At 36.1% G+C, this 27,470-nt stretch overlaps 1 protein-coding gene across 4 annotated transcripts in view; it reads left to right on the forward strand.

The window, feature by feature from the left end:
• The window catches only part of LOC149134422 (membrane metallo-endopeptidase-like 1), a 238,691-nt gene that overhangs the window by 139,582 nt on the left and 71,639 nt on the right, over positions 1 to 27,470 (forward strand). For all 4 annotated transcript variants that reach the window (XM_089356557.1, XM_089356558.1, XM_089356556.1 and 1 more), the window contains 9 exons: positions 286 to 386; positions 5,144 to 5,185; positions 12,926 to 13,096; positions 14,211 to 14,294; positions 17,570 to 17,766; positions 18,256 to 18,378; positions 22,147 to 22,236; positions 24,602 to 24,732; positions 25,990 to 26,104. In XM_089356557.1, the coding sequence (XP_089212683.1) occupies positions 286 to 386; positions 5,144 to 5,185; positions 12,926 to 13,096; positions 14,211 to 14,294; positions 17,570 to 17,766; positions 18,256 to 18,378; positions 22,147 to 22,236; positions 24,602 to 24,732; positions 25,990 to 26,104 (1,054 nt within the window). The remainder of the gene's footprint in view (positions 1 to 285; positions 387 to 5,143; positions 5,186 to 12,925; positions 13,097 to 14,210; positions 14,295 to 17,569; positions 17,767 to 18,255; positions 18,379 to 22,146; positions 22,237 to 24,601; positions 24,733 to 25,989; positions 26,105 to 27,470) is intronic.

Below are 27,470 nucleotides of genomic sequence, written 5' to 3' on the forward strand. Positions count from 1 at the left end.
ACGAAACGGTTGTATATAGATATACATATACAAAACACTCCGATAGAATAAGTACTTGGCTTATAAAGTATAAGAATGTAAAAAAGAAACGAGGAATAGGATTACTGATTAATGTTAGTACGCACTTATGTATGCTACATGGAGAGAAGTCTTTTTTTTCTTGATGGTCAATTTCGATCCCTTTATGTTCTCTCTAAAGCCTTTCATTTGCATCACAAATATATTGAAATATTTCCTTCCCTTTCTAAATATATGCAATAGTTTAGCTATATATTCTATTTGCAGGAATCCGATGCATGTTGCAGGCGTGATTTTATTCTTGCTGTTTATGTTGAGCGTAATAGTGGGATTGAGCGTAAAACTACAAATTGCTAATCAAAGAAAAGGTAAAGTATTTTATCTCATATTTGCTAGTATCCTCCTTCGTAATATGAACACCAGTACATCACAAATAATCACATAAGAACCTACACCACCACCACGTGTACCACACCTAACAGCATCATCATTTTCGCCATCCTTCTCTACCTAGTTACCATCATCCTTATAATCATCATCAATTCAATTACTTCTCTCTAGCTTTAATTGGAAGCCAAAACTTATTCAAGTCATATATGTTATTACTAAAAAAAAAAAAACACTTCCTATACACTAAAACTTATTAAGAAAAATGTGTCGGTCAACCCTGGAATATATTTCTTCGTAGTTTATCTCGATCAAAGCTCATCTTGGATTGGAATAACAAGAAAAATATCCATAACGGCAACAAAGAAAACGCGTATCTATATAATCTACAACCACCAAGAAATAGGAGTCAAGCGTTCTTTAAACGGCAGCCTACTCGCATGAAAATAAAGAACAGTATTGTATGATGTTGTCCTAAATGTAGAAAGATGGGATCATCAAGGTTACAATGTGCTTTTAATTAGGGCATGTTTAGCTATAGATATTGATGTCCTCGTCATTACTGGTGTTACATATCAGTGATGTAAATGAACCAACTGTTTTTCTTTTATTCCCATCAGGAATTTAAATCTTCTTCACAAGAAAGTTATGCGAAAATTTCATTATTAGTTTTCTTTTTTTATGTAGTATTCATCTTGTAATTTATTTTTTCCTTTTCAAACAAATAAACCTTTCTACTATAGTACAGGCCTGAAATCTTGGGGAAGTGGATTAGTGAATTACATGGATCCCAGTGTTTCATTAGCACGTAATTTATCGACACCAAAAGGATGAAAGGCAAAGTCGACCCCGTCGGAATTTGAACTTAGAACGTAAATACGGACGAAATAGCTCTAAATAATTTGTCCGGCATGCTAACGATTCTGCCACATCGCCATCTTTACGTTGAAACTAATTATGATTTCAAATTTTGGAACAAGGCCAGATATTTCGTGGGTGTGGGTGTGGGTAAGCAATTTGCCTGAAGTGCTTACAATTCCGCCAGCTCGCCGCCTAAGATATTAAAAGTGACATATAGTATACTTTTGCGCGGGCTTTTGATAGCAATCTAGTATTATTATTCACATAGAAGGCATTTCTTCAACATGCTCAGCATTTAGGAACCGTATACAATTCTTTCAAAGTGTAAGTACTATATACAGACCTAAATTGTCTAATATTTGCATCCATGTCATCGCAGAGAAGAAAGTGAAGAAGAAATAAAACATTTTTTGGATCTTTCTGATTTGGCGGACACCATTTTTTAAAATTTTTATTTAGTGTGCTTTCTACCGAAACACTTAAAAAACTTCGTATACTTGTATATTTTGTCATATAGAACAGAGAAAAAATTTTATATTCGAAGTTATTTCATGTTAAAAGTTGTCGTATTTCGGTAATTTCAACCAGTCACTGAAGTCTATTGAGGTGAAAACAATTACTACCGTTGTTTGTCAACAACAACTATCGGTGGTACTGTTATTTATGACATCATTCGTGCGTTTGCACTTGTTTTAGCTTCAGGGTTTTAGGGTTAGGTTTAGGGTTTTAGGGTTAGGTTTAGGGTTTTAGGGTTAGGTTTAGGGTTTTAGGGCTAGGGTTAGGGTTAGTTTTAGGGTTAGGTTTATGAGTATTTTTGCCAAATTTGGTGAAACATTTGTGGCGGTGTATTGAACAGATTTTCACCAAATTTGGCAAAAATATTCATAACTCTAACCCTAACCCTAAAACCCCAAAACCCTAAAACACTAAAGCTAAAACCAGTACAAACGCACAAACAACGTCATAAATAACAGTACCGCCGATAGTTGTTGTTGACAAACAACTGCGGTAATTTTATTCAAGGGAAAAGATCCCATTACACAACCAGAAGGTGTTGTTGACAAAACACAGCAGTAATTGTTTTCACCTCAATAGACGTCAGTGATTAGTTGAAATTATCGAAATACGACAACTTTGAACATGAAATAACTTCAAATATACAAACTTGTCTTAACAAGGCTAAGAGAAAAAGATGTTTTATATGACACATTCTGCCAGTATCCCAAGTTTGAAAGTGTTCCGTTAGAAAACAAATGGTGTCCGCCAAATCAGAAGGATCCCATTTTTTCTCTTCAGAAACAATTTGCTTAGACTGCAGCAATCATTTTATGTTAAGATGCGTATATTATATAGAAAGATCATTCGCATTAGATTTATTTTTTATCTATCATCTCAGTGCCTTTGCTTCAATTTAATTAGCATTTTATTTTCGCTACCTCGTATATTTACCTGATTCAGAAAAATTATCCGCATACCCTGTATTGCTTTTAACAGTCTTACACAATGTATTTCACTTTCAATTTCATCATTCAAATTTCAATAAAAAAGCATACCGGTCATCTACTGCAATCTATTGCTGTTACTATACCTCACTGAAACTATGTACAGTCCAAAGGCGAATACTGTGGAGACGTAGACTCATTTCGATGCAAAATTCATTTTCAGTTTACACACCCTAAGTTTAATCACAGCACAATAGCATAAATACTTTATATGCGTCTCTCGACGTAAATCACATCTTTCTGCTATGGATTTTATGGGGCAATCAAGCTGCGTATATCGATTTTGATTTGTATATTAATAGAAATTTTAATTATGGGGAACCAAAAGCAAGACATTTCCTCTTTTTACGTAATTCAAAATGCTCTCATTACCATTATCACCACCACAACCATCCTCCTCCTCCTCCTCCTCCTCCTCCTCATCATCATCATCATCATCATCATTAGTAGCAGCAGCAGCAGTTTTCAACATTTTCACCATCATCTCTATTAACACAGTCGTCGATATCAGCTCTGCTGCTATCATCAGTATCCTCGTCAACATAATAACCATCTTAATCATCCTCCTTATCATCATGATCAACATCACCCCAACCTCCACCATCATTAGAATCACTCCATCATTGTCAACATAGTCTTCACAATAAATCATCTTTATCGCCATCATTCCAAATATATTATCACCATAACCATATACAAAAGAAGGAGAATAATTATAGCGATAACTATAGCCTGCCTATGTGTGAAACCGCGCCTGCGTGTGTGTGCTCGCGCGCCTGCATGTGGGTATCTAAGCGTTTGTATGTGTGCATGTTTGTGTTTCTTTGTGTGCGTGCGCGCGTGTGCGCGTGCGTGCGTGTGTGTGTCGGCCTTTGTGTGTGTATGTGTGTATGTGTGTATGTAAGCGTTTTTGTGTGTGTACATGTTTCTGTAAGCGTTTTGTGTGTGTATGTGTATGTATGTATGCGCTTCTGAGTGTGTGTGTGGGTGGGGGGCGTGTGCGCATATAATCATCCCCTTCGGACTATAATATGAAGCAGCATGAATGTTGTGAGACGGTGATGATGGTGGTGAGTGTCGGTATCATGAATTTTGTCGTCCCTGCACACCCTTTAATATACTCCAAAAACCAAGTACCACCACAATTCTTTGAATAATAGTTGCTATCTGAGACTGCCGTTTTATGGACACTGAAAGTTGCCTGTTGTCAAAAGTAGTTAGCTGCGAAAAAAAAAATAGTTTGGATGAGCTAAGTTCCAGTTGTTTTTGCAAGTTTCATACAGCCCAAGTTCGTCTTGATTTCACTGTGCTATCCATGCAATGAGAATACAATATTTGTGTCATCTTAGATAGCTCGCAGATGTGGTATAAGTGTAAATATGGATATAGTAGATGGTTACGTTATCATGATTGGCCTTCAACATACATACGAAATGACACGTGGATATGTTTTTAAAATTCTTCTTCACTAATGCTAACTTGATGAGTAAAAAATGTTTTCCTTAACTATAACACAAGAGTGGACCGGTTACTCGTCCAGTCTTGGATAGGTAGAGCTTATTGTTCAAGAAGAGGTTTACAGAACTATTTTAAACGATCTACGTATGCATGCTTCTTGATGACAGCGCATGTGTGCATTTGCTGATACCTGTTTGCATATGTGCACTTATTATTGCAAGTATGTATGTATGTGTATGTGAGTGAGTTTGTGTGTGTTTGTGTGCCTGTATATATATATATATATATATATATATATATATATATATATACATATATATATATATATATATATATATATATATATATATATATATATATATATATATATATATATATATATATATATATATATATATATATATATATATATATATATATATATATATATATATATATATCAAAAGGATGTGTTATAACCCTACTCTACATATACAAAAACAGCCATACCAACAATCCAACACACCTCCATTTTCAACTGCCCCACGGATATCATTATGGTTTCGACAGTGGAGCAGTACTATTCAATCCGGCGGTTTCAACAGCACTAAAATAAGTGTTGTTTGGGAACAAACATACCACAGAAACTACAACTTTCAAATACATTTACCCAATGTACAACAGTATCGATAAACAAATTCAATAAGTAAAAGTATAACCAACTCCTAAATATGTGCCTAAACAGCAACCAAACCTTTAAGTCATAAATTTTATTCTCTACAGTCTTATATATATATATATATGTGTATGTGTGTGTGTGTATATGTATATAGTGTGTGTGTGTGTACATGTGTGCATGAATGAACGTGTGTGTACGTATGTATGTGTGTGTTTTCGATGGACATCTCAGCTTACGTGCTTCACTTTAATGTTTGCAGATCAACAAGCAGCGACAACAGTAATCACGAGTTTGAACGCAGGTAAGAATATGATTCATATGTCGTGACTAGACTACCCGTCATCCGTTGGGTCACTGACGTTTCAAGTTACAAAACCAGATATTTACTTTCTTCCCCGTTGATGCATGATCTAAGAATAGAAAATCGTTTTAACTTAGAAAAATACCTAATACCTAAAGAATTTTTTTCTTTTGTAAATCATCACTTAAAAATATTTCTAAATACTAAATATATCGTCTGTTTAAAGAAACCTAAATATGAATATTTACTGTACGAACAACTCGTATTTTTCAAATCATATTCATTTAAAAATACTTTTTAGTAATTAAAATAGTGTCTGTTTAAAGGTAACTGACATAAAAAATACTCAAGTTCAACCAACTTGCATTTTTTAGGTTTATATTACTTTCGGTGTATTTTGCCGTTATGTGTCGTTTTGGCTGTTTATAAAGGTACTCCCCACATCCAAATAACCCCGCATATCTCGGTAATCTGTGGTCGGATTTATATGAAACTTGTTTTATTCCGTTTGAATTCACATTCAATGGCATCTTACTTTCAGAGTATTTTCCCCATTATGCACTGGTTTGAATGTTTTAAATTACACACAAGCAGGCACGCAATCAAGCATGCAAACAATCAAACACTTTTAGTAGTATAAAGATATAACAATTTTAATTCCGCCTGAACAATGCTTTAGGTTCGGCAAAAGAGACCGATAGAGTAAGTACTAGGCTTCTAAAGAATAAGTCCTGGGGTCGATTTGCTCGACTAAAGGCGGTGCTCCAACATGGCTACAGTCAAAAAGACTGAAACAAGTAAAAGAGTAAAAGAGTACAATGTGAGCAGCGCCAAGCAGCGCAATTTTCTGTATGTTATATATATATATTCGTAAGAATTAGTGTTTTCGTTATGTATTTGTCTGTGTGCCGTTTAACTATATTAATGCAACTATTATCAGAGGGATTGTTTCTATTTTCAAATCTTCGTATTACAGGAGTTTCTATCTTTCCCTTAGAGATACACTGTCTTTTGTTGTGACTGCTATGTCGATTAGAAAACATTATTTTTTTCGGTAGTCCCTAAGAACAATATCTGTGTATTAGTCATCTCTATATCTGTATATATTGACATAACTAAGTGTATGATTGCTGTGTATTTTCTAGGGCAGTTTCTACCATGCTTTCTTTGGTCATTCATTACTGCTGGCATAGCTTGCAGGTCATGTAAGCCTCCACTCTGCCAGTGAAAAGAAAAAATGATTTAAGCATGGTTCGGACATATTACTGGGATTCTTTTGACAGTGTTCCCAAAACAGGGATTCTGAAAACACTACCGATAAATAAAGTACGGCCTATAATAATAAAAATAAGTAAAATATATCGTGAATAAATAGAAAATAGCTCTGCCACTGCTGACAAAACAGGTAATTATAAAAACCAAAACCATCCCTATTGGAAGAGGTTTATTGCAAAGAGTATCGTTCTCTCCATTCCTCTTCCTCATGGCATTTACAATGATAATAGTTATCAAGTCTCGATCTCCTTGGGTCCTGAGAAGATAAAGGCGGTCCACATCTGCGTCTGGCAGGTGCATCTCTTTACAAGTCAGCAGCTTAGGAATTTTACTATCAATTTTCTTTATTGCACTGAGATTCAAGTTCAACACATTGAAGCTATAAGTAACAAATGAGATTGCTAAGAAACCTATGGCGACACCTTGTTATATGCATTTAGATCAGATTTCAGAACTGCTCGAACCTTTCTATAACATTCCTTCCTGATCTTCTTTCATGATTACATGCTGAATTCCAGCGACTTAATTTATTTCTTGGTATCTGTAGGTTTATTTCTGCTCAAGTTCTTTTATAAGTATGTCAAACTCTAAAGCGACTGAACTTTTCTTTTATGGAAAATGATCTTGGCACATTTATGAAGACCAAACTTCATCCCAATGTCATTATTCAATGCTTTCACAGTATTCATCTTTGTTTCTGCCATAGAGTTTTATGTCATCCATATCAAATAGATGTCTTATTTGCATGTCAATGTTATATCCATACCCAATTATGTTAAGTTCACTTGCACGGGGATTAGAAATATACAATAAATTAGAGGTGAAAGTGAGTCATATTGGAAAATGCCATAGTTGATGATAATATTGTTTGAAACCAGTACTCCATTAGAATGATATATTTGGAGTTTCCTGTTCCACAATGACATGTTTCAATGTGAACTTACGAGATAAAACTTTGAGTTGTCTAGCGATTTCAGGATCTATGAATGTGGTATGTTGTCAAACGACTTTTCGTAGCCAATCTTTGCAGAACTAAGAGTTCAATTCTCAAGGGGCATGCAATTAATACAGTCTTGTGGGTGCCCTTTTTGTTCAGTGGAAAAGCATTGTTCGCTTGCATGAATGCATGTTTCCTTCATGAGAATATATATTAAAATTTTATAAGTGATGGATAAACATATTGCAACTCTTGATTCATTAATCTTTGTGAGTAGTTAAGTAATACCACTTGCTGGTCAGTCTGGTATTTTCCCACAATCTGTCATAATTTCATTGAACAGCTGAACTGGCATTTCTTGTGCGCACGGGAGCGACGAGAGCCAGAAATTCGTTACCCTATATTTACTGGGTGGAGTTTCCTCATCACTTTCCAAATATTTTCAATTTATTCAATGGAAGGGAGGTTTTCAATGTTTACTCTCTCCTTCACTACTCCTCTATAAAATGTTTTGGCATTGTATGCGAGCAGCTTATTTTGGTTGTAAAAGTTTTATTTTGTCCAAACATCATACTTTTTGAGCTTTTAATTCGACTATTATTATTATTATTATTATTATCAATATTGTTATTATAATTATTAATATTAATATTATCATTATGGAGGTGTCGAACAAACAGAATCGTTAGCACGCTAGACGAAATGCTTAACACTATTTCGTCCGTCGCTACGTTCTGAGTTCAAATTCCGCCGATGTCGACTTTGCCATTCATTCTTTAGGTGTCAATAAAATAAGTACCAGTTGAACACTGATATCGATGTAATTGATACATATCCACCTCCTCCAAGCTGATTTTGTGGCAATATTTTGAAACTACTACTACTACTACTACTACTACTACTACTACTACTAGTAGTAGTAGTAGTAGTAGTAGTAGTAGTACATCGTGCCTCGGTCTTACTCTGGTTGATTCTATAACAAACGGTGACCTATTGTCAGAGGTCTCACAGGGTCACTTTCCAAAAATTATAAGACTTGGTAATTGGGTGGAACATATTCAGGACCCAAGTACCAGTCTCAAGCTTCTAACTGTCCTAAATACAGCGGTCTTCAAGGCATACTTTGCCATCGTGTCAATTTCAATTTCTTCAACATATTTTTCGTTGTACTAAAAACACCCCTTCAATTACTGGGATAACAGTTACTTTCCTTATAGCCCACATTATTATAATCTCTTCTTTTAGTAATTTGTACTTTTTCACCTTCTCCAGCTCTTTGTCATCGACGCGTGCACCCTTAGGCATAGCAATATCTATGATCTTAGTCACTTTTACTTTAACCTAATACAAGAGCATGTTCCTGGGCGCCGCATATTAATAAGTCTTTTATCAGTGCATCTTTTAGCCATCTCTATGTGTTGGTCTTGTCTTTCTCTTGGATTTCTCTGAGGTACTGCCGATGCATTGTTTTCCTTTTTACATTTATTTTATTTTTGTCCTTCATCTTGTTTTCGGGTGCGTCATATTCTCAGTAGGTATCGAGCTGTTATTTCTAAACAACAGCATGCAAGTTTTCTTTATGCTGCTTGATGTACCATCCCAGATTGTTCTTGTCGTTGACATCACAGATCTTACATCCTATGAGGCCTCTCTTTACATTGTTTCTAGGCACATACATTTGTGGCGAGAGTCACTGACACCCCTGTGAGATTGCAGGAATGGACTAGCCGAACTCGTATATTGAGTAGATATTGGTTGAGATGGGGGAAGTTGTAGGAATTGTTTAGAGTTCGTGGAAGTTGTAGGACGTCATTCAAACTTTTGAGAGTTTGTATCTATTGTAATAAAGTTTTTAGCGAAGTAATTTGAAGTACGTTGTTTGAAGAGAGTTGTGTCTGACCCCACTTAGGGAAATCTGTGTATCGAACGTATTGAAGTATATAAAAGTGGCGACAAGTTTATTCGAAGCTTACGTCGGACGTTAACATTTTTCTTTTGATACAAAATCATAGAAAAATTTGTCAATATGGATGACATTTTAGCCTCTGTGGTGCAGTTGCAACAAAAACAAAAGTTATAGCAGTGATTACAAAAACAATAAAAACAAATGCTGGAGTTAATGTTGAAGTCCCAAACTAATTCAGGTTCGTTCTCGTCAGACAGTATAGCAAATTCAATTTCAGAATTTAGTTATAACCCAGAAAATGGTTGCAAAAATTGGACGGACAATGAAAAGGTCCGACTACTTTTAAGAAATTCATTCTTTGCCGAACACGAATAATACTGTAACTACATTCTGCCACAAAAACCTTGTGAAATTTGTTTCGATGAAACAATTTAATTGTTATCGAAAATTTTAAGTGAGACGTTCCCTATTCAATACTTGCTGGGAGTGTTTGAATTTAGTAAAAAAATATGATGGACATTTCGTCACCTGCCGGAATCATCAACGGATAATGCGAAGACTTCAAACCAAAAGAATTAACCTCGGACATGTTCAAATGTCTAATTCTTGTTCATGGTTTCACTACAAGCAAAAATGCAGAGATATGTGACTGAATGTCAGGAAAATTAGAACAGAACCAGAATTTGACTCTATAGGCAGTGACAGAAAACCTTGGGATCCGGCTTTCTACAGTTAATAGAGTGATTGTGCAATTCACTGGAGAAGGGATGGAGTCGACATTATCTCGCCCATGTCGACCACAGCCCTCTGAAAGGAACCTGCGCTTTGTTAAGAGTAGTGTAGATGATAATTCTAGTTGCAAGGCCTCTGGTATAGCAGAACAAATTCATGTCAGTCCCAGAACAATTGTCAGCTATCTTCACAAACTTGGCTACTGTGGCAGAGCAGGAAGAAGGAAGCCACTTCTTCGACCAGCCAATATCAATCGGGGAAAAGATTGGGCCTTTGGGCCCGTTAGATGGTGGAGAGGCCACTAGCATTTTGGGACATATTTTCTGGTGAGTCCATATCTGCTTTATTTTCTTACAGTAGTCGATTGTGAGTCTGGAGAATCTATAATTAAGAATTTGATGATTTGGTGAGCAATTTACAGCAATGGTCGATCAGAGCGTTTGGAGTGTGAGGGAAACATCAGCTCAGATATATATGCGTCCATACTGCAGAACAGACTACTTCCAGTCTTCTCCAGTGGTGAAATGACTATAGAAGAATATTTACGTAAGACTGGGGTCCTTGTCATACAGCTAAAAAAACACAAGATCGGATGAAAGAGAATGGCATTAAAAATAATCCAGTCACTACATATAAACTCTGTTGAACACTTCTGGGACATACTGGATAGAAGATTTCGGAAAAAGAACAAGAAAGCATCCTCAAAGCCATACCTTTTGAAACTACTGCATGAAAGTTAGCAAGAAATTCCCCAAGAGAATAAATGTCATTAGATCAGTAGCATGACTAAAAGATACTTTGTATTGTTTACTGAATCTTAGAAATTCACATTATAATAATAGATAAATAATTTGAATGTATAATTTCAGTACACGTTTTTTTAAACTTTAGTATTTATTCTATTGGTTCGTTTGCCACACTGCTATACACTGTGTATCAAGTGTTAGTGTGACGGGCATATAGACGACGGGCTTCCACACAATTTTTGTTTCCCAAAATAATTCACATGGCATTGTCACATGGGATTTTACTAGAAGATACTTCACACACACACAAAGACACACACACACACACACATACTGGGTTGAGGAATAATTCATTTATACATATATACACCTAGATATATTTATAAACGTAGATACGATTGGGCCATAATTGGCCCAGGCTATGATTAAATTAATGGCACCATCTGGAAAAAAAGCATTTAATAATTTTGTATATTACAGTCATTCTTTGGACACCATAGCCCTTTTGAGTAAAAAGTTATTGCTTGTAGAGATATATCCGAGCCTAGACGGTTTATCTAGAATTTGTTTGAGATATTCATCCAAGAACCGTTTAAATGTTATGAGATCTTAATCTTCTCTTATGTTTCTTGGAATGATCGTATAGAGAGTAGAGTTAGTTTCGATGAAATAACCAGTCTTGATATTGTAATGAAACATGTGCATGACTTTTGTAGAGGACGGCTGTCACAGGGACTGAACCATAGGACGAATTTTAAAGGTGATACTAATATCACTTTCACGATGCTGTTACAACATTTTCGCATCATAAAAATGGTGTACCACTGATGGCGGCGTTGGAGGAAATGAGCTTCACGAGCCGGTTCCAATAATGAAGATCAATCATGTTGTCTATTTTTGTGATTAATCGCTGGAGTGCTTCAATTTTGTTTCGTGTGAGGGACCACAGCCGACATCATTATTTATGGCGGGATCGGCTGAAGGGAAAGAATAGATGGATAAGAATAGGAGCATCTCCAGACCGGAAAACCTGAGGATACACGGCACGTTCTTCGGGCCACGTCAAATATTTCTGTCTATGTGGGCACTCAACCTTAAGTTGTCAACAGTTACTTCGAGGCCCTTAGCGGTGTTTCATGACACGAGGTTTACACCTGAGAGAAGAGTATGTGGTAGCTCTTTACCGAAGTAGATTAATTCAGTGTTATACTCATTTAACTATATGTTGTGTTTTCCCGCCCATTGAATTATAGAGAGTAGATCTGATTGGAGATACATCACATCTCCTACGCTGTAAACGGCTTTCAGACCCTTTGAGTCATTCTCGGAAATTCCACTGCTAATGTTTTTAATGAGGTTAATGCTGTGGTAATATAAATTATGAAAACGCGTATTCTCAATATAATGCATTGTAGGACACTTCTGATTACTCTTGTCGAGCTCCGTCAAACACCATCGACGCTAAATGTTGGGTTCTTTCCAACAGAATGTATTCAATCCATTTTGGTAGCTTCCCATGGACTTTAGTTTTTAACAGTTTCTTTAACAGGATGCTGTGATGAACTGAATATCTTAATGAAGTCCAGGTATTTGACATATGCATTTACAACGCCAACAAATTGATGCAAGAACTGCGTTAGGCAGTCCCTGCGATTCCGTAGTGAATAAGTTGGCTGCTACCTTCCAGGAAGTAAGTAACTCGAAATCTCATCACTTTCTTAAGTAGTTTGATGGTGTGGTAGGTTCGATCAGTTGGTAATTTACTACCTGTGATTTATTGCCCATCCAAAAAAGTGGGCTAATTGACTGGGATAGGAAATTATCGGGAAATGATTAGCGTCCTCTGAGATCCTCAGGAGAATAGCTAAAACAAATATAAGTTGGCGTCTGCAGTTCTTTACACTTGTCCACATACATATTTTTGCTTGTAAGTATGTGTATATACATATTTATATATGATGGTGGTACACCAACCGTTGCGGCAAGACTGATACTAAAAGAACAACATGAAATAGAACAAAATATATAATAATAATATTTATACATTTAAAAATGCATTTTCTGCAATATATTAACATTAAATTCAACATGAACTCTGTATATGTTTTATTATATTTTTGCTGTAATTATTTGAAATTTACCAGCTCATAATGTACTGGAGAAATTAAACACGAGTGAGAAGCCTTGCGATAATTTTTGGTTATACTCTTGTGGAGAATACATACTAACTCGAAAACCTCTAAAGACATTGCAATTCAACTTAGAAATGAACGTAAAAGCCGAAATGCAACGATCCATTGATGAAAACATTATTGGTACGTATAGATCTTTTATTAACGTTTAGTTAACTAAAATAATCATAATAGGGAGACATCTTATTGTCACTGTTAATGAACTCCAATTGTCAAAAAAAATCAGCTGACCAATTTCTATGTGTCGAATAAATAACATTCTTGGATACTTAATCTAGGGTTTTAATCCAAGTGCGGAGAATATTTATAGATGGAGTGTTGTTTGCATAACGATTAGCCTTTCACTACGTCTTTAAAATATACTTATGTTTTACATATCTCTGTAATTATCCTCGAAAACTATATAGCGAAAGAGACATTCGAGAGTAGTCAAATATTTAGTATAAAAGCACAGAGATATGCATGCACAGTTCCATATTTCATATTCTTTTCATTAAATAACTGCACAATATCCGATATTTGATGGTGGTCTCTCAAAGAATTGATCCCATTTTAGAACTACTTTCACTGAAGGATTTGCACAACGTAATTAGAAACAACGAAATAAGATCTAATTCTATATTCAGGTAAGCATATATATATTGTACAATATTACAAGATGCTTATCTGAATATTATATTTATATAACATATCTAACTAAAACTGTTACATTATAATTATGCACGCCATACATAGCACATATCTGTATATCTGCTCTCAGTAAAATATACAATTATTGCAGTAAATATAGTTTTCAGTTAATATCGTACCATCATCGGTGTTTGCTATATCGATGATTTAAAGAACCAGTTTAAAGTTATATAAAAATTCTTTGAATCAGGCTTCTTAATTTTAACAAAAATAAACCATCAAATGCAATGTCGAAATTCCCTGTTGGTTAAAAACAAGTAATCTTTTACGGCTTAGTTACCTGCACGTAATATTGTCTAGTTTGATCAGTTTGAAAGAAATTCTGTATTTCTAAATATTTTCTATTAATGAAAATGAACAAATAAATTTCATTAAGAGCTTACATTTATCAAGACAAGACAGTTTACTGCCCTGTAAGTCTTCGAGTGAGCTATATATCACTCATGATGTTCAACAAATCTGGTAAGTAGGGTGTAATACGTTCATTCCAGATTTTTATTGTTATTTTCGTTTTAGTAAGTGTTTCATTTATTTTGTAACCCAACAGATTTACTTGAAGAACCAAATGACGAATCTACAATAGAACCTGTTAAGATGATCAAGAAGTTGTACAAGTCTTGTACAGACAAAGGTTTGTGCATTTCATGTATTCGAGGACGAACATTCCAAATGTGCAATGAATGAGTAACCGACTTAGGTGTTCACTTGTTAAGACTTAAAACTAGGAAAAACAATTCATTATGTTCTGTAATCAAGCGTCCATTGGACATGGTCTGAATATTTTCTTTCCCATAATCTGTCATAAGTCTCTTTTATATGTCTAAAATCTTCGAGTTTGTTTCAATAGAGCAATAATCTTAAAAATCACTTAATACATTTCATTTGGAATATTTGGTACGCGTTTTGATTACAAACACCTAATACTAGTTTAGTTTATAACAACTTCTTAATACACATCTAGATTAGCACAACTTTCCAGACCAGATAAGACCTAAGCAGAGATGATATTGTTGTGAACAATCGGGTCAAATCTCCAATCTGAGAACAAATCTATAACTATATTCACGTCTGCCTACTACAGCAAAGCCTTACTCAAGTTTCATTTTGCCCCTACTTCCACCAAACTTGGAAGCTTTACGTATATTGCTATGTGTCGAAATTCTAATTTCTTATTAAATATCTTGACTTCTGACTTAGACAGAAGGGCCAACAATTTTCAGGAGAGGTGGTAAATACATACCGCCACACAGTACCTTATCGGTACTTTGTTTTATCGACGCTGGTGGAACGAATGCCAAGCTTAATATTTAGCCCAGCAATTAAATAGCGGGAACAAACATCAAATATTATTTTCCAACGCTAATTATTTGTTAATCTGCCGCCTCTAATTACAGTGCAGCGTAGGTACAGAAGAAGTCGGAAGAGCCAGGGGAAGAGATTGAAGCGCGTGTTGATAAAAAAAGAAAACAACTCTGAGGGTCTGCCAAGACAAATGTGAAATCCAATCTAGATTTCTGTGCAGGTGAAAGTGTTCTGAAGGAGTTTATATGTGAATGACTAGACAATGTGTGGATTCCTGGAAGTACAAATAAATGTGAAGGAAAGGGAATCAAATATTCAAAGAAAGAAGGTTCAATTAGTGTTCTTCGCGAAGTCATCTAATACAAGGAATGACAAGGAAAACTGACACTATGTAAACTATAAAAAACGGCAGGAATTATATGAGCAATGCCGGGGACAGATTAAGGGTAAACGAAATCATAAGCATGGTAGAAAAGGCAGAACTGTTCGCCCACGTATAAAAACTGAAAGGACTTTAATGAAACTATTGCGAATATTACGCCAGAGTCTCAGCAATTAGTTCAGAGGCAATTCAAAATTCAGGGTTGGTATGAATGCTACAACATTTCACTAAGACTTGTCTAAAGACCTGAGTTTTTAATGCATAGAAAAGTCTGCAAAAATGAAGTAGTGATAAGAAAAATATGTATTGCAGTTCAAGCGGCATACCCATGCACGAAATCTTCAAATTCTAAAACAAACAAGAAAAGATCATGAGTCTCCCAATCATTACTAGGGTTCTGGGAACTGACGAAGAATCTGAAAGCCAATTTTACATTTCATAGAAAGCATAATTAAACAGCGCACGAAACCTTTACCGTGGGATACCAGCAAAACATCAGCAACATCATGACGATGATAATGTTGATAATAATAACAACAGCAACAACAACGGCGACGATGACGATGATGATGACAACAACAACAATAATGAAAATAATAATGATAATTTCTTGAATAGCTATTTTATAAGTTTTTATTTTTAAGAAATTCTTCTATTTTTTAAGAAATTATTTCTATTCACAAAAACTGAGGTAGAACTGAACAACCTAGTCAAGTCTCCAATATATTAAGATGGAGTTTGGTCTCACAAAATGTGATACGATAGTGATGAGATGAGGAAAGCTTTTCAGAACAGAAGGCATATGGTTGCCAAATGATGAAATTATGAAGGCAGTTTAGTACACCCTGGTAGCACTGCCAAGTCAAAGATATCTGGAAATTATGCATGATAGTTCCCGACCGGAAGGTCCTCCGGAACAGACTAGCCATATTGTTGTCCACGGCACTTAGAATTTCCCCGAGACCATCGTCGCATTCCCTCTTCACTAATCCACTATAAATTTCGAAAAATGATCGTCCACTAAATTCATTCCCTGACTGGTTGAGACTGTGAGGACCTGACAACATTCTAGGTGCCGGACGCCCAGTCTCGATCTTTCTTTCACCCAGGAGAGTAGGTCTATCAAGGACATGAGTTACGGAAAGACGAGCCCCACTAATGGAGCGCACATAGGTCCAGAAATCCCTACAGGTGGTGTAACCTAAAAGCGTGTCTTCGCATTAGAAGACACAGCACTCAGAAGATGTTGGCAACACATTGCCCGCCTGACCATTGGAACGCGTCCCATCCACAAGAATTTAAATAAGAGACGCTCCAACCTGGTCATGTAGTAACCGGAACAAGGTACGACGGTCAGGCGATAGAATATAACGGAGGTGATGTAGGCAACCGCCACCTCTGCCCGACCTTTCAAAGACAGCTTCTTCTCAGACCATTTCTGGGTAAGACTGGCCAACCTGTTCGCCACCTCGTCCCAGTAATCAATCTACAGGTTGGGACCAAACCAGATCCCGAGCAGTTTAACTGGTGCGTCGGTCCAACGTCCGACGACGCCATCCAATTGTATCGACTGAATCATTTTAAAATCATTTAAAAATCATATTTGAAAGATATTGTCTCTGGCTGCCCCATCCTGGCTAAGAATGAATATATTCACTGAGAGGACAGAGTTGGGACCTATATGCACTGGAAGTTATGCCAAAACTATGGAATGACAACAGAAAATGATGGTATAGACATATCTTGGAAAAGGCTGCAGAAAATGACAAAGCAACCATACCCTTGGATATGCCTATAAACAGAAATAGAGAAATCAGGGATTATTGACCCAATATGATTATCAGAGATCATTAAAAAATGCCTTCTAATCGACTGACTAATCCCAACAGAAAACAATCTATCTCTTAAAGAAACAGAAACTCTCAAAATATAAATGTCTTGAAATAGGCTAACCTGAATGTGGAGTCTAAGAACAGAGATCATCCTTATAATAATTGGTGAATCAGGTGTGATTAAACACTACAGACAAGGAGGAGGAGGGGGAGTCTAATCATAGTATGAATAAGTTAACAATCGCTTGTGAAGCGCGAAGCTCGGAAGGACGGTAGGTCGTTGACTGTCCATTTGAACACTTCTTCAGAAATAGTTGTTTAATATTTTAAAAATTATATTTTCTTCAAACAATATTTATCAAAAGATATTTCCATTTGATCCAATTTCAGGGACAGTATCAATGACATTGAAGGCAAATTTGATAAAACTATCTGAAACATTGGGTGGAGTTCCCATGATAACTGGACGAAACTCTTTAGGCAAACATTCCAGTATCTTGCGCAAATATTTCGCTGTTACAGGAAAGTTACCTTTCTTCAATTACTATATTATTGAAAACAATCAAAGCGACAGCAGTATAATCAATGTAAGTGTTTCTTTTTATACGTGATAAGCACAGATTACATTTGATGGTATAATTTTTATTTATAATTTACAATTTTTTCAACTCTTGCATATTGACTAATCTTGCGTATTGTTTATAAACATTGTCCATAATTAATGATCTACTAATAAGGTGGTGAGCTGGCAGAAGCATTAGGACGCTGGGCGAGACGCTTAAAGGTATTTCGTCTGCCGCTACGTTTTGGATTCAAATTTCGCCGAGGTCGACTTTGCCTCTTATCCTTTCGGGGTCGATAAATTAAGTACCAGTGAAACGCTGGGGTCGATTACATCGACTAGTCCCTCCCCACAAATTTCAGGCCCTGTGTCTTTAGTAGAAAGGATAATTAATGAGCCACTTATAAATGCACGCACTCTTTCCTTTTCTGGACAAATGTACTCTCCAAAATTTGCATGTTCTTATCACTCAGTTCTCTTAGCGCATTTTATCTTATACTCCGATTTTTTCCAGTTTCATTCTACATTTCGAGGTTATAGTGAATCTGTTGGAAATATGGCTGCCACTGTGAAAATATTATTTTCTAAATATATTAACTTCGAAAAAACTTTTTACTTTTACCATAAACTGGCAGAAGTAAGTGCTATATATTTTTATACTTTCGTATCACACAATTTTCGTAATCATTTGTTTTATTCTTGTATTCTAATATTATACCCTCTCTTAAGTCACTGTTACTTCCTTATCACTATTCTTATTCTCCTCGGCCCCATGATAAGTTTAGTATGCTTTATATTTCATGTATCTGGTTAATCTTTCTCATTACTTTCACATTTTTGTCTTGAATTCGAATTCCATTTTGTCCTGAGACCTCCATTGCACGTACATTTTTCTTTGTCTCTACATTTCAGTAACAAACATATCTCATATTAATATATGTTACCCAATCTATACTGCCACAGGTCAAAACAACTCTATCAACCTTCAAGCCAAATAGGGAGCCTTTAAGTGCTAAAACAAGCTACTAGAAATAATACCTAAATCTCCATAAATTTACACCTTAAACATCAATGGATACATTGGATATGTAATTTTGTATTTATGTATATATATATACCATATCTTAATCAAATATAATTGGTCATTGTTTTAAGCTAACATGAGGTTCAAAGACGACCTTGTGCTGACTTCATATTTCATACTTCAACCCGATCAGTCCCGATGCAATCGGACAGCTGTTGCTTCTTTTGTCAGGTTGTTATCATCAGTGTTCATAAACTACTATATTTAATAGTAAACGTTGTAAAAGTCGCACTGGTCATTGCATGATAATTACTTAGAAACTACTGGATGCTACTGCCAACCTTTCACAAAACTTATGGCTATGTAATATCTAACGTATTTATTATATGGGACGTCATTTAAAGAACGCAAAACCCATAAAACTAAAATTCACATGAAAATTTAAAAATTAAATGTGGGCGTATAATAGGTTGAAAGAATGGATGCAATTTCCATTACATAACTTCTTTCAATTTATTTAAATTTCCAAATACTCTCCCTTAAATATTATATCCGGAACAGAATTAACATAATTATCTCCTCACAACATATCATAATCGCCGTCCTCCTCCTCCTCCTCCTCCTCCTCCTCCTCCTCCTCCTGCAAGCGTGTAATCATCTGCTCGCACACATTTCTCTCCAACATTTCGATTTTCTTTGGTACACTGCTTTGCAATCCACAACATCTCGTGCATTTAGCCCTCATGAGCTAGAAAGTATTGGCAAACCTCTTGTGCTCTGCCTATCCCATTGCTAAATATACATTTCTCTTAGCTTTTCTAGCAGCTACCTGGTAAAGTTGCCTGCTACCCTCATTCTTAGAAAAGCCTGCCTCTTCCATTTTATTCCTCTTTCTACTTCCTTGTTCCATTACCACAGCATTCTTGGTCTCGATGGATTTTTGCACTACTCACAAATTTGGTCTGTAGATTTCAGTAGATTTTCTTCGTGAGAATTTCCAATTGCCTTCCTTGTAATGCATCTCACGCTTATCCTCCTTTTCGATAAATGCTTTAATTAGCACGTCTCTAAATTTCTGACAGAAGATCTGAGCTTCCAAGTCATCTTTATCAGATTGGCTGATTTTGTGAGGCCTTCTAGCTCTAAGCCTTAACTTATGGCTAAACTATGTTGACGAGTACATTTTTCAATGGAAAAGGACTTTACATTCACAAGCATGTTCCTAACCTGTTTACTGGTGGTCTTTGCTTCCACCAAGTTCATAGGCCGTCAAGTGCCTACTGCGTATTCTGAAGTTAGCAATGCAGATCAACAAGCCATTAACATCGAAGAACTCTAGTAGCTTTGTTCCTTCATCTTTGCTAGAACCCCTAGCAACTCCACTGGTGCCAGGTCATACTGGCTTCTGCTTTTCCCTTGGATAACACTGGTGATGGTGGTGGAGAGGGGAGTCGTGTCGCATGGGTACCTGCCGACCTCTCACGACAAACAGCTCGGGTCTGTGCCCTGGAGAGGTCACTCCAGTGTCCTCTAACCGCGGCGGCAAAGCACAGAAAGCAGCAGTCTGCAAGTTTTATGCCAGCACATAATTGGCTTAAGAGCAAGGCGCTAGGGGCTGCTTTTGACGGAGTGAGAGGCCATTGTGTTTCACTGGTCAGCTACCGCCCGCCTCAAGCTGGACAGTCCCCAGACATTAAGGTGCTGTCCTGTCACCACCCACCTGCTCCACTGCGTGCATTAAGCTTAGGAAAACTAATATCCGGAATCGTGAGATGTAAATATTGCACCGAGAAAGATGAACAAATAATCAACGCAAAAAACCAGCATTCAGTCTCGGATGTTGGAACATAAGGACCATGACAACTAGTGTATCGGACGTGTCAGCGACACGTGCAAGACAGCAGTGATCAACAACGAACTGCTTCGACTCCGAGTGGAAATTGCAGCACTCCAGGAAACGTGACTCCCAGGCTCAAGGACACTTCGTGAAGGAGATTATATCTTTTTTTTGCAAAGGAAATGTACAGATTAAGTCAGAGCGCTTGGTGTCGGCTTTACCGTGAAGAACTCCCTGCTAAAGTTGGTAGAATTTAACAGTGACGGTTTAGAGCAGATACTGCCACTTCCATTGCACACCCCTGATAGGCCTATCAACCTTATCAGTGCTTATGCTGCAACCCTCTCCTTCTCACAAGATGCTAAGGATATGTTCTATGATCAGCTCTCTAGGAAAATACAGGCAATCCCAAATGGTGAACAGCGTTGGTGCTACTTCGCGACTTCGAAGCCAGAGTGGGAGATGATCACGGTTACTGACCGGGGTTCCTGGGTCGGTGCGGGTTTGGCAACATCAACGAAAATGGGAAATGGCTGCTTGAGCTCTGCATAGTCCGTGGGCTGTCACCAATACTTAGATCCAGGCTAAAGCTCAACAAATGGTCTCCTGGCGTACCCCTCGCTCAGGACACTGCGAAAGTGAATGAAGAGAGCAGTAGAAAAACATGTACTCGCCATCAAATAAAAGCACTACCGACCAAGAAGTGAACAAATTTCTGTTTCCTACTCGCGAGGGGTCCAGTAGAAGATACTCTCTATCAAATCTCTTGTACACAGCACACATCTCCACGCCTTCGCATTAATATTTCAACAATCTCACTCCATCGGCCTGTTCATTCTGCCAAACATTCAATGGGGACGCCCTGAAGAGGCAGACTTGAGAACAGTGAGTGGGCATTTAAGATATTGGCGTAAATTTCTAAAAGCATGCTGCTTGCAAGCACCAAGTACAGTTCGGTAATGAGTCTTTTAACATATCTTATGAAAACAGTTTTTGAGTTCTCAATGTGTTACACTTATTTCAATCCTGTCAAGATCATCAATGGTCATTATGTATATAAAAATTATGCAGATATATATACATGCATTCTATAATGTATGCCTGTGTCTAACACATATATGCTATAACGAACGTAAAGTGTACATATATATATATTTACACACTAGTTAATTAAGCAGCTTTGGTTGCTCTACATTTAGTATGCTTGTCTCATTTATATTTGTTATACAGGATAATCCCACTTTGCGATATATGTTCTGAATTCACATCCTGTGAAAATTAACACAACCTTTTATCTTTCAAGGTCAATAATATAACGCAGCAAAATAGTACTGGGGTCAGTGGTATCGACTAAAATCTTCCCACCCTCTATCAAGTGATAGCTTTTGTGTCTAAATTTGAATCAACCCTCATAAATTCTAGTTTGTGAACAAAAGTTTTAGGTATTTTGTCGCCATGATTAAGTTAAATTCGTTACTATTACGGTAAATTGGCTCCTATTACGGCAAACTGACATGAAGCACATATTCTTCATTCCTATTCAGATAACTCAAAAGCAATATTTTAAATCTGAAGATGACTTTCCAAGCGGCATTCTATATACACCACATGATTTAAAGCAAATTTTATCTGGAGTAAGTATGCTGATATCTTTCATATATATTTATAAAATATGCTTTGGTTGAATTAAATTCTTTCTTAAATAATTTGGAAGGCTACCATGGGTTTTGCAGATGTAATTCCTTCATTCTGATTTGTTACTGAACATTTTGTATAAAACTTTACAAATGCAAAATCTTTGTATAGAAAAATGTGGTAGGTATTATATAATTGAAATTTAGAAGACGGGTCAGCTTCACGTTTTAATTACGGTTCAGTTCTTTATTATTATTTTCCACCTTTTTAAGGCAGTGAGCTGGCAGAATGGTTAGAACGCCGAGCGAAATGCTTAGCGGCATTTCGTCAGTATGCACGTTCTGAGTTCCAATTTTGACGAGGTCCACTTTACCTTTCATCCTTTCGAGGACGATAAATTAAATATCAGTAAAACACTGGAGTCTTTGAGATCGACAATCCTCACCCACAAATTTCAGACCTTGTGCCTAGGATCAACACCACTAAAACCAACCCTATGGCTGCGATATGTTGATGACACCTACATACTCTGGCCCCACCAGGAAGATGTCCAAGTGCTCTTAGATCATGTGAACTCAATAAAGCCATCCATACAGTTAACAATGGAAAAAAAAAGACAATCAGCTAGTATTCTTGGACGTATTAATAACACGCACTAAGTATTGATCCAGGACATCCGTATACCATAAACCGACCTTCACATGATGATACCTCAACTTCAATTAACACCATCCATACAGTGTAAAGAGAGGGATTGCTCAGTGTCTAAACCATCAAGTAAAGAATATAAGTAGCAATCTTGATACACACCACGAAGAAATGATCAAGCTAAATAACAATCTATTAAGCAACAACTTTTCCCAAAACATACTATCCACTCCAATTATGAAGAAAAGAGAGGATTAAACCAATAGACTGACCACAGTGTGTCTACCCCATGTGAAAGGCTTCTCCGGAAAGATAGAAAAGATATGCATCCCGTATGACATCGGGACAGTATTCAAGAGTAATACACGTCGCAAATATCTCCTTCGAGTAAAACAGAAAACACAAATAGAACGGAATATGACCAAAGACTGCGTATACTCCATCCCATGCAGCTGTGGTAGGTTACAAAAAGGTGAAACATGCCACCCCTTCAAAATAAGGGTAGAGGAAAATCGCAAAGCTGTGACACGAGGAGATATTGATAAATCGGGTATAGCTGATCATGTATGGAAAAATGGAGACCACCTCCCCCACTGTGGGATGAAGCTAAAATACTAGACAATGAACACCACTGGAAAATACGAAAACTGAATGAAGCAGCACATATGTTAGGACACAACAACCTCCTAAGCAGACCGATAGCAGATATGAATAACATATAGGAACCGGTATTAAAGAAGGATAAGAAAATATTAGATTTATAAGCCCTAAAGCTCACTCCCTATTCACTCAACGGGCATATGGCTTAGTGGTTAAGAACGCGGGCTAATAATAACATCGAAAACTACCTTTAGAATGAGAACTCAGGTTCGAAATTTCACCAAGACACCCGATGAAGGTTGGAGGGTATATCAGGGTTAGCAACAAACAAGATGAGAACAAATATCCGCCAAATGTAAATAATATAGATAATGTACATTATCTACATATGTCTATAAATACGCGTGCGTGTGTGTGTATGCCTGTGCGTATGTATGCCTGTGCGTGTATCAAGTTTCTTGAACTGCACAAACACAGTGATGTGCTTGTGAATATGAAATATTTCTTCATATTTCCAAATGCCACTGATAACGATATGAGTATCTAAAATTATATCTATACACAGGAGTTAGAATGAGGTAGATTATTGAAAGCCATAACCTTATGACAGTGAAGTGAACTCTCTAACCAGTAATCTTTATAATTGACGATATTGGACTATATAATCCAGAAACCTCTTTTCCACAAACAGAATAATGTCTATGGTATATTGGGATCTAGACAGTGTCGAAATCGGCTTCGATATCAGATATAACGTTAATTACTACAAAGAAGTAAACATAATGGAGCTTGCCGATTCTCAACACTAGAATTCTACGTTTTACCAGCTGTTTACTTATGAATTGCACATTAATTTTATCGAAACATATTTTCAAATAGCCATAATTTTCGTCTGGCGTCAAATTCAAACCTATAGAAAGTACTTGTAAAAATGATTTGATTGACCGAAAATCCTTCAGTGTGTAATTTGTTGTTCTTTCCAGAAATGAGAATGAAAGAGAAATCTAAACTCATTTGAGTCATGCATTTTTTTATTTTGCTTCATTTGCTCATCCAAATATAAGTAGATATACTTGAAAATTATCTAATTCAATTATTTCTGTGTTCTATTCATAGTTGGATCTCGTGGATATCTTTGACGGCATCCTCAAAGTTACAAATGAAACATCGAAGAATGCAAGATTCATGACACAACATGCAGGAGTGCTTAAAGATATCAGCAGTCTCATCATGAAAACACATCTAAAGCAAGTATCTTTTGTATGCCACTTCTAGAACACTGTATAATATTAAAGGTAATGGGTCATAACAAATACAAACATTTGGAAACATTTAGGTGTAATATTTGTCTGCATTGTCAAAATAAATTAGTAAGGGAGGGGGTAAATCTCTTATATCGCTTTGTAAGTATCAAAGTAAGCGAACCAAAAATTTTCCAGTCTAGAAGTTCAAATTTTCTTGCCATAACTAGGAATGGATCATTTCACAGTAGTCGCATTACTCATCATGAATACTCTTTTCTTCCTTCATACTATTTTAAATAGAATTTCATATCTCATTATATTCTAATGCACTCAATTGTCTGAAGCTTACCTCTTGTACTTTACCACACGATACAACTGACCAACGCCTATATTCTATATCTCATAGAGGGACATACTCAGTTCCTGAGTATCATGTAATTTCGTTAAGAATATATTTCTGTACTAGTACATCACAAATGTTTTGGAGGAACAATGTCAACCATGTCATCTATGAGCCAACAAAAAGGATTGATGTTGTTCCTTGAACTCCTAGATGTATCGGCAGAATTTTCCTGAAATAACAGCATTTTCCCGTTTCGAAAATGACACGGAATTAAAATTAGTTTTGGATATAGTCCGCAACAGTGAATAATGTTCTCGTTACAGGCTCCGTCTGAATTAAGGATGGGATTATCAAAGCGGGATTGCTTTCTATTGCAGATGCATAGAAACAAAATGACTCATGCGATGATAAATCTTAGACATTATTAAGAATGTGATTTGTTTTGTAATGGCATAATATTGCATCATGAATTGCAGGTATAAATTTATAATTACCATATTTATGGTATAATGACAAGACATGTAATGTCGAACATTAAGGATATTGCACATAGTGACATGATAATGTTATTTTAGTGTTGCGCGATTGTAGATATCAGCCCAGATGTATGTTATGATCAAAATCACACAAAATATACACAAACATATTCACATACACATGCGCACACATACCTCTCACTTTCTCTGTCTCTGTTTCTCTCTCCTTCTCTCTCTCTCTATATATATATGTATATATAAACACACACATACATATATACATACGTACATACCCACATTCATACGCATGAATAAAAAGGATAGCTATATCATAAACATAGATAGGCATAATGGCATCTAGAGGCATTATATATTGCATTACAATAGGTGTAGACATAAGTAAAACATTCATTTTTATTTTCATTTCATATTTCATTTAAGTGATTTCATGAACATTGTTTTCCTTGAAACACTTCAAGAGTTTTATGGGGTGATACCTGCTCTCGGAATACACTTCGCTGAAACATTAAATAGTGATGTAAAGACTAATACATATGTGAGTACACTTAACATTTCTGAGGTAATAGTTCAGAATCTGTAGTCTCTCTCTAAAATAGAAAATAATAATAATGATAATAATAATAATAATAATGATGATAATAATAATAATAATAATAATGATAATAATAATAATAATGATAATGATAATAATAATAATAATAATAATAATAATAATAATAATAATAATAATAATAATAATAATAATAATGATAACAAACATCGGGGAAGTTTAACGAACAGACACCGGGGAAGTTTAACGAACAGACACCGGGGAAGTTTAACGAACAGACACCGGGGAAGTTTAACTACAGACACCGGGGAAGTTTAACAGACACCGGGGACGTTTAACATGTGAGAACGATAAATCACTGCTCCGAAATTTATCCAAAAACATCGGAAATAAAGACATCGCATGGAGTCAAAAAAATAGCTGACAAAGGGTTGGACTATATCCGAGAAGGTAATACTCATTGAAATTTATTTCTATTTTTCCAAATATAATGATGTATTTTAACTTGATACCTCCACTACCCGCACAGCGATCGTAAACACACGTGTTACATCAAAATTCAGACCATCTCCAAACCCAAACACCATGTACAAAAAAATTACAAACAGATTAAATAACACCGGTATTATTCCACCCAAGAATAACAACCGAGAAGTGCGTACTGTAAGCTTATTACGCAAAAAGTACGAAGATCTGAACGTGCAAAACAATCTGACAACAGAAATGAACGATCCGGTACCCTAAGAAAACGATGACCGTCAAAATAAAGGGCCGGACGTTGTTCCTCATGTCCCGCAAACAAAACCAAAACGGCATTAATGGACACGTGGGGAATACATTTCGATCCTACACCCCTATTTCACAGCAGTGCTCTACCCAAAAAAAAAGAAAACGCAACAACACATGCATATAAAATATGGAAGAAAAATAATGTAAATAAAGACCTCGATAAAACAATGAACCCTAACAAACTAGCTAACATAAAAAGATATATTCTAAAAGCAAAAAAGATATCAGAAATAGAAATAGAACAATTGAAAGGAAAAATACATCAGGAAAATCTAGATAATAGTCACATAGCAATGCCAAATAATAATATAAACTCTGAAATAGCAGAACACGAGGACAAACGTAACATTTCCGGCAAAAACGAAGTAAACAAAAAACAACAAACCCAGACCGTAGAGATGTATAATAGTGTACAAAAAGCACCAATCCAGAACACCACAGACAGACATATGAATGAAAAGGAAGGCAAAACAAATCTAAAACCTGGGAATAACGAAGGGAAACTTAATAATTACGATACTATGAAAATGAGAATAACCGAAGAACTGAAAACCACAGATCT

Source organism: Octopus bimaculoides, chromosome 8 (genome assembly GCF_046866305.1).
Source record: "Octopus bimaculoides isolate indiv1 chromosome 8, ASM4686630v1, whole genome shotgun sequence".
Taxonomy (NCBI): Eukaryota; Metazoa; Mollusca; class Cephalopoda; order Octopoda; family Octopodidae; genus Octopus; species Octopus bimaculoides.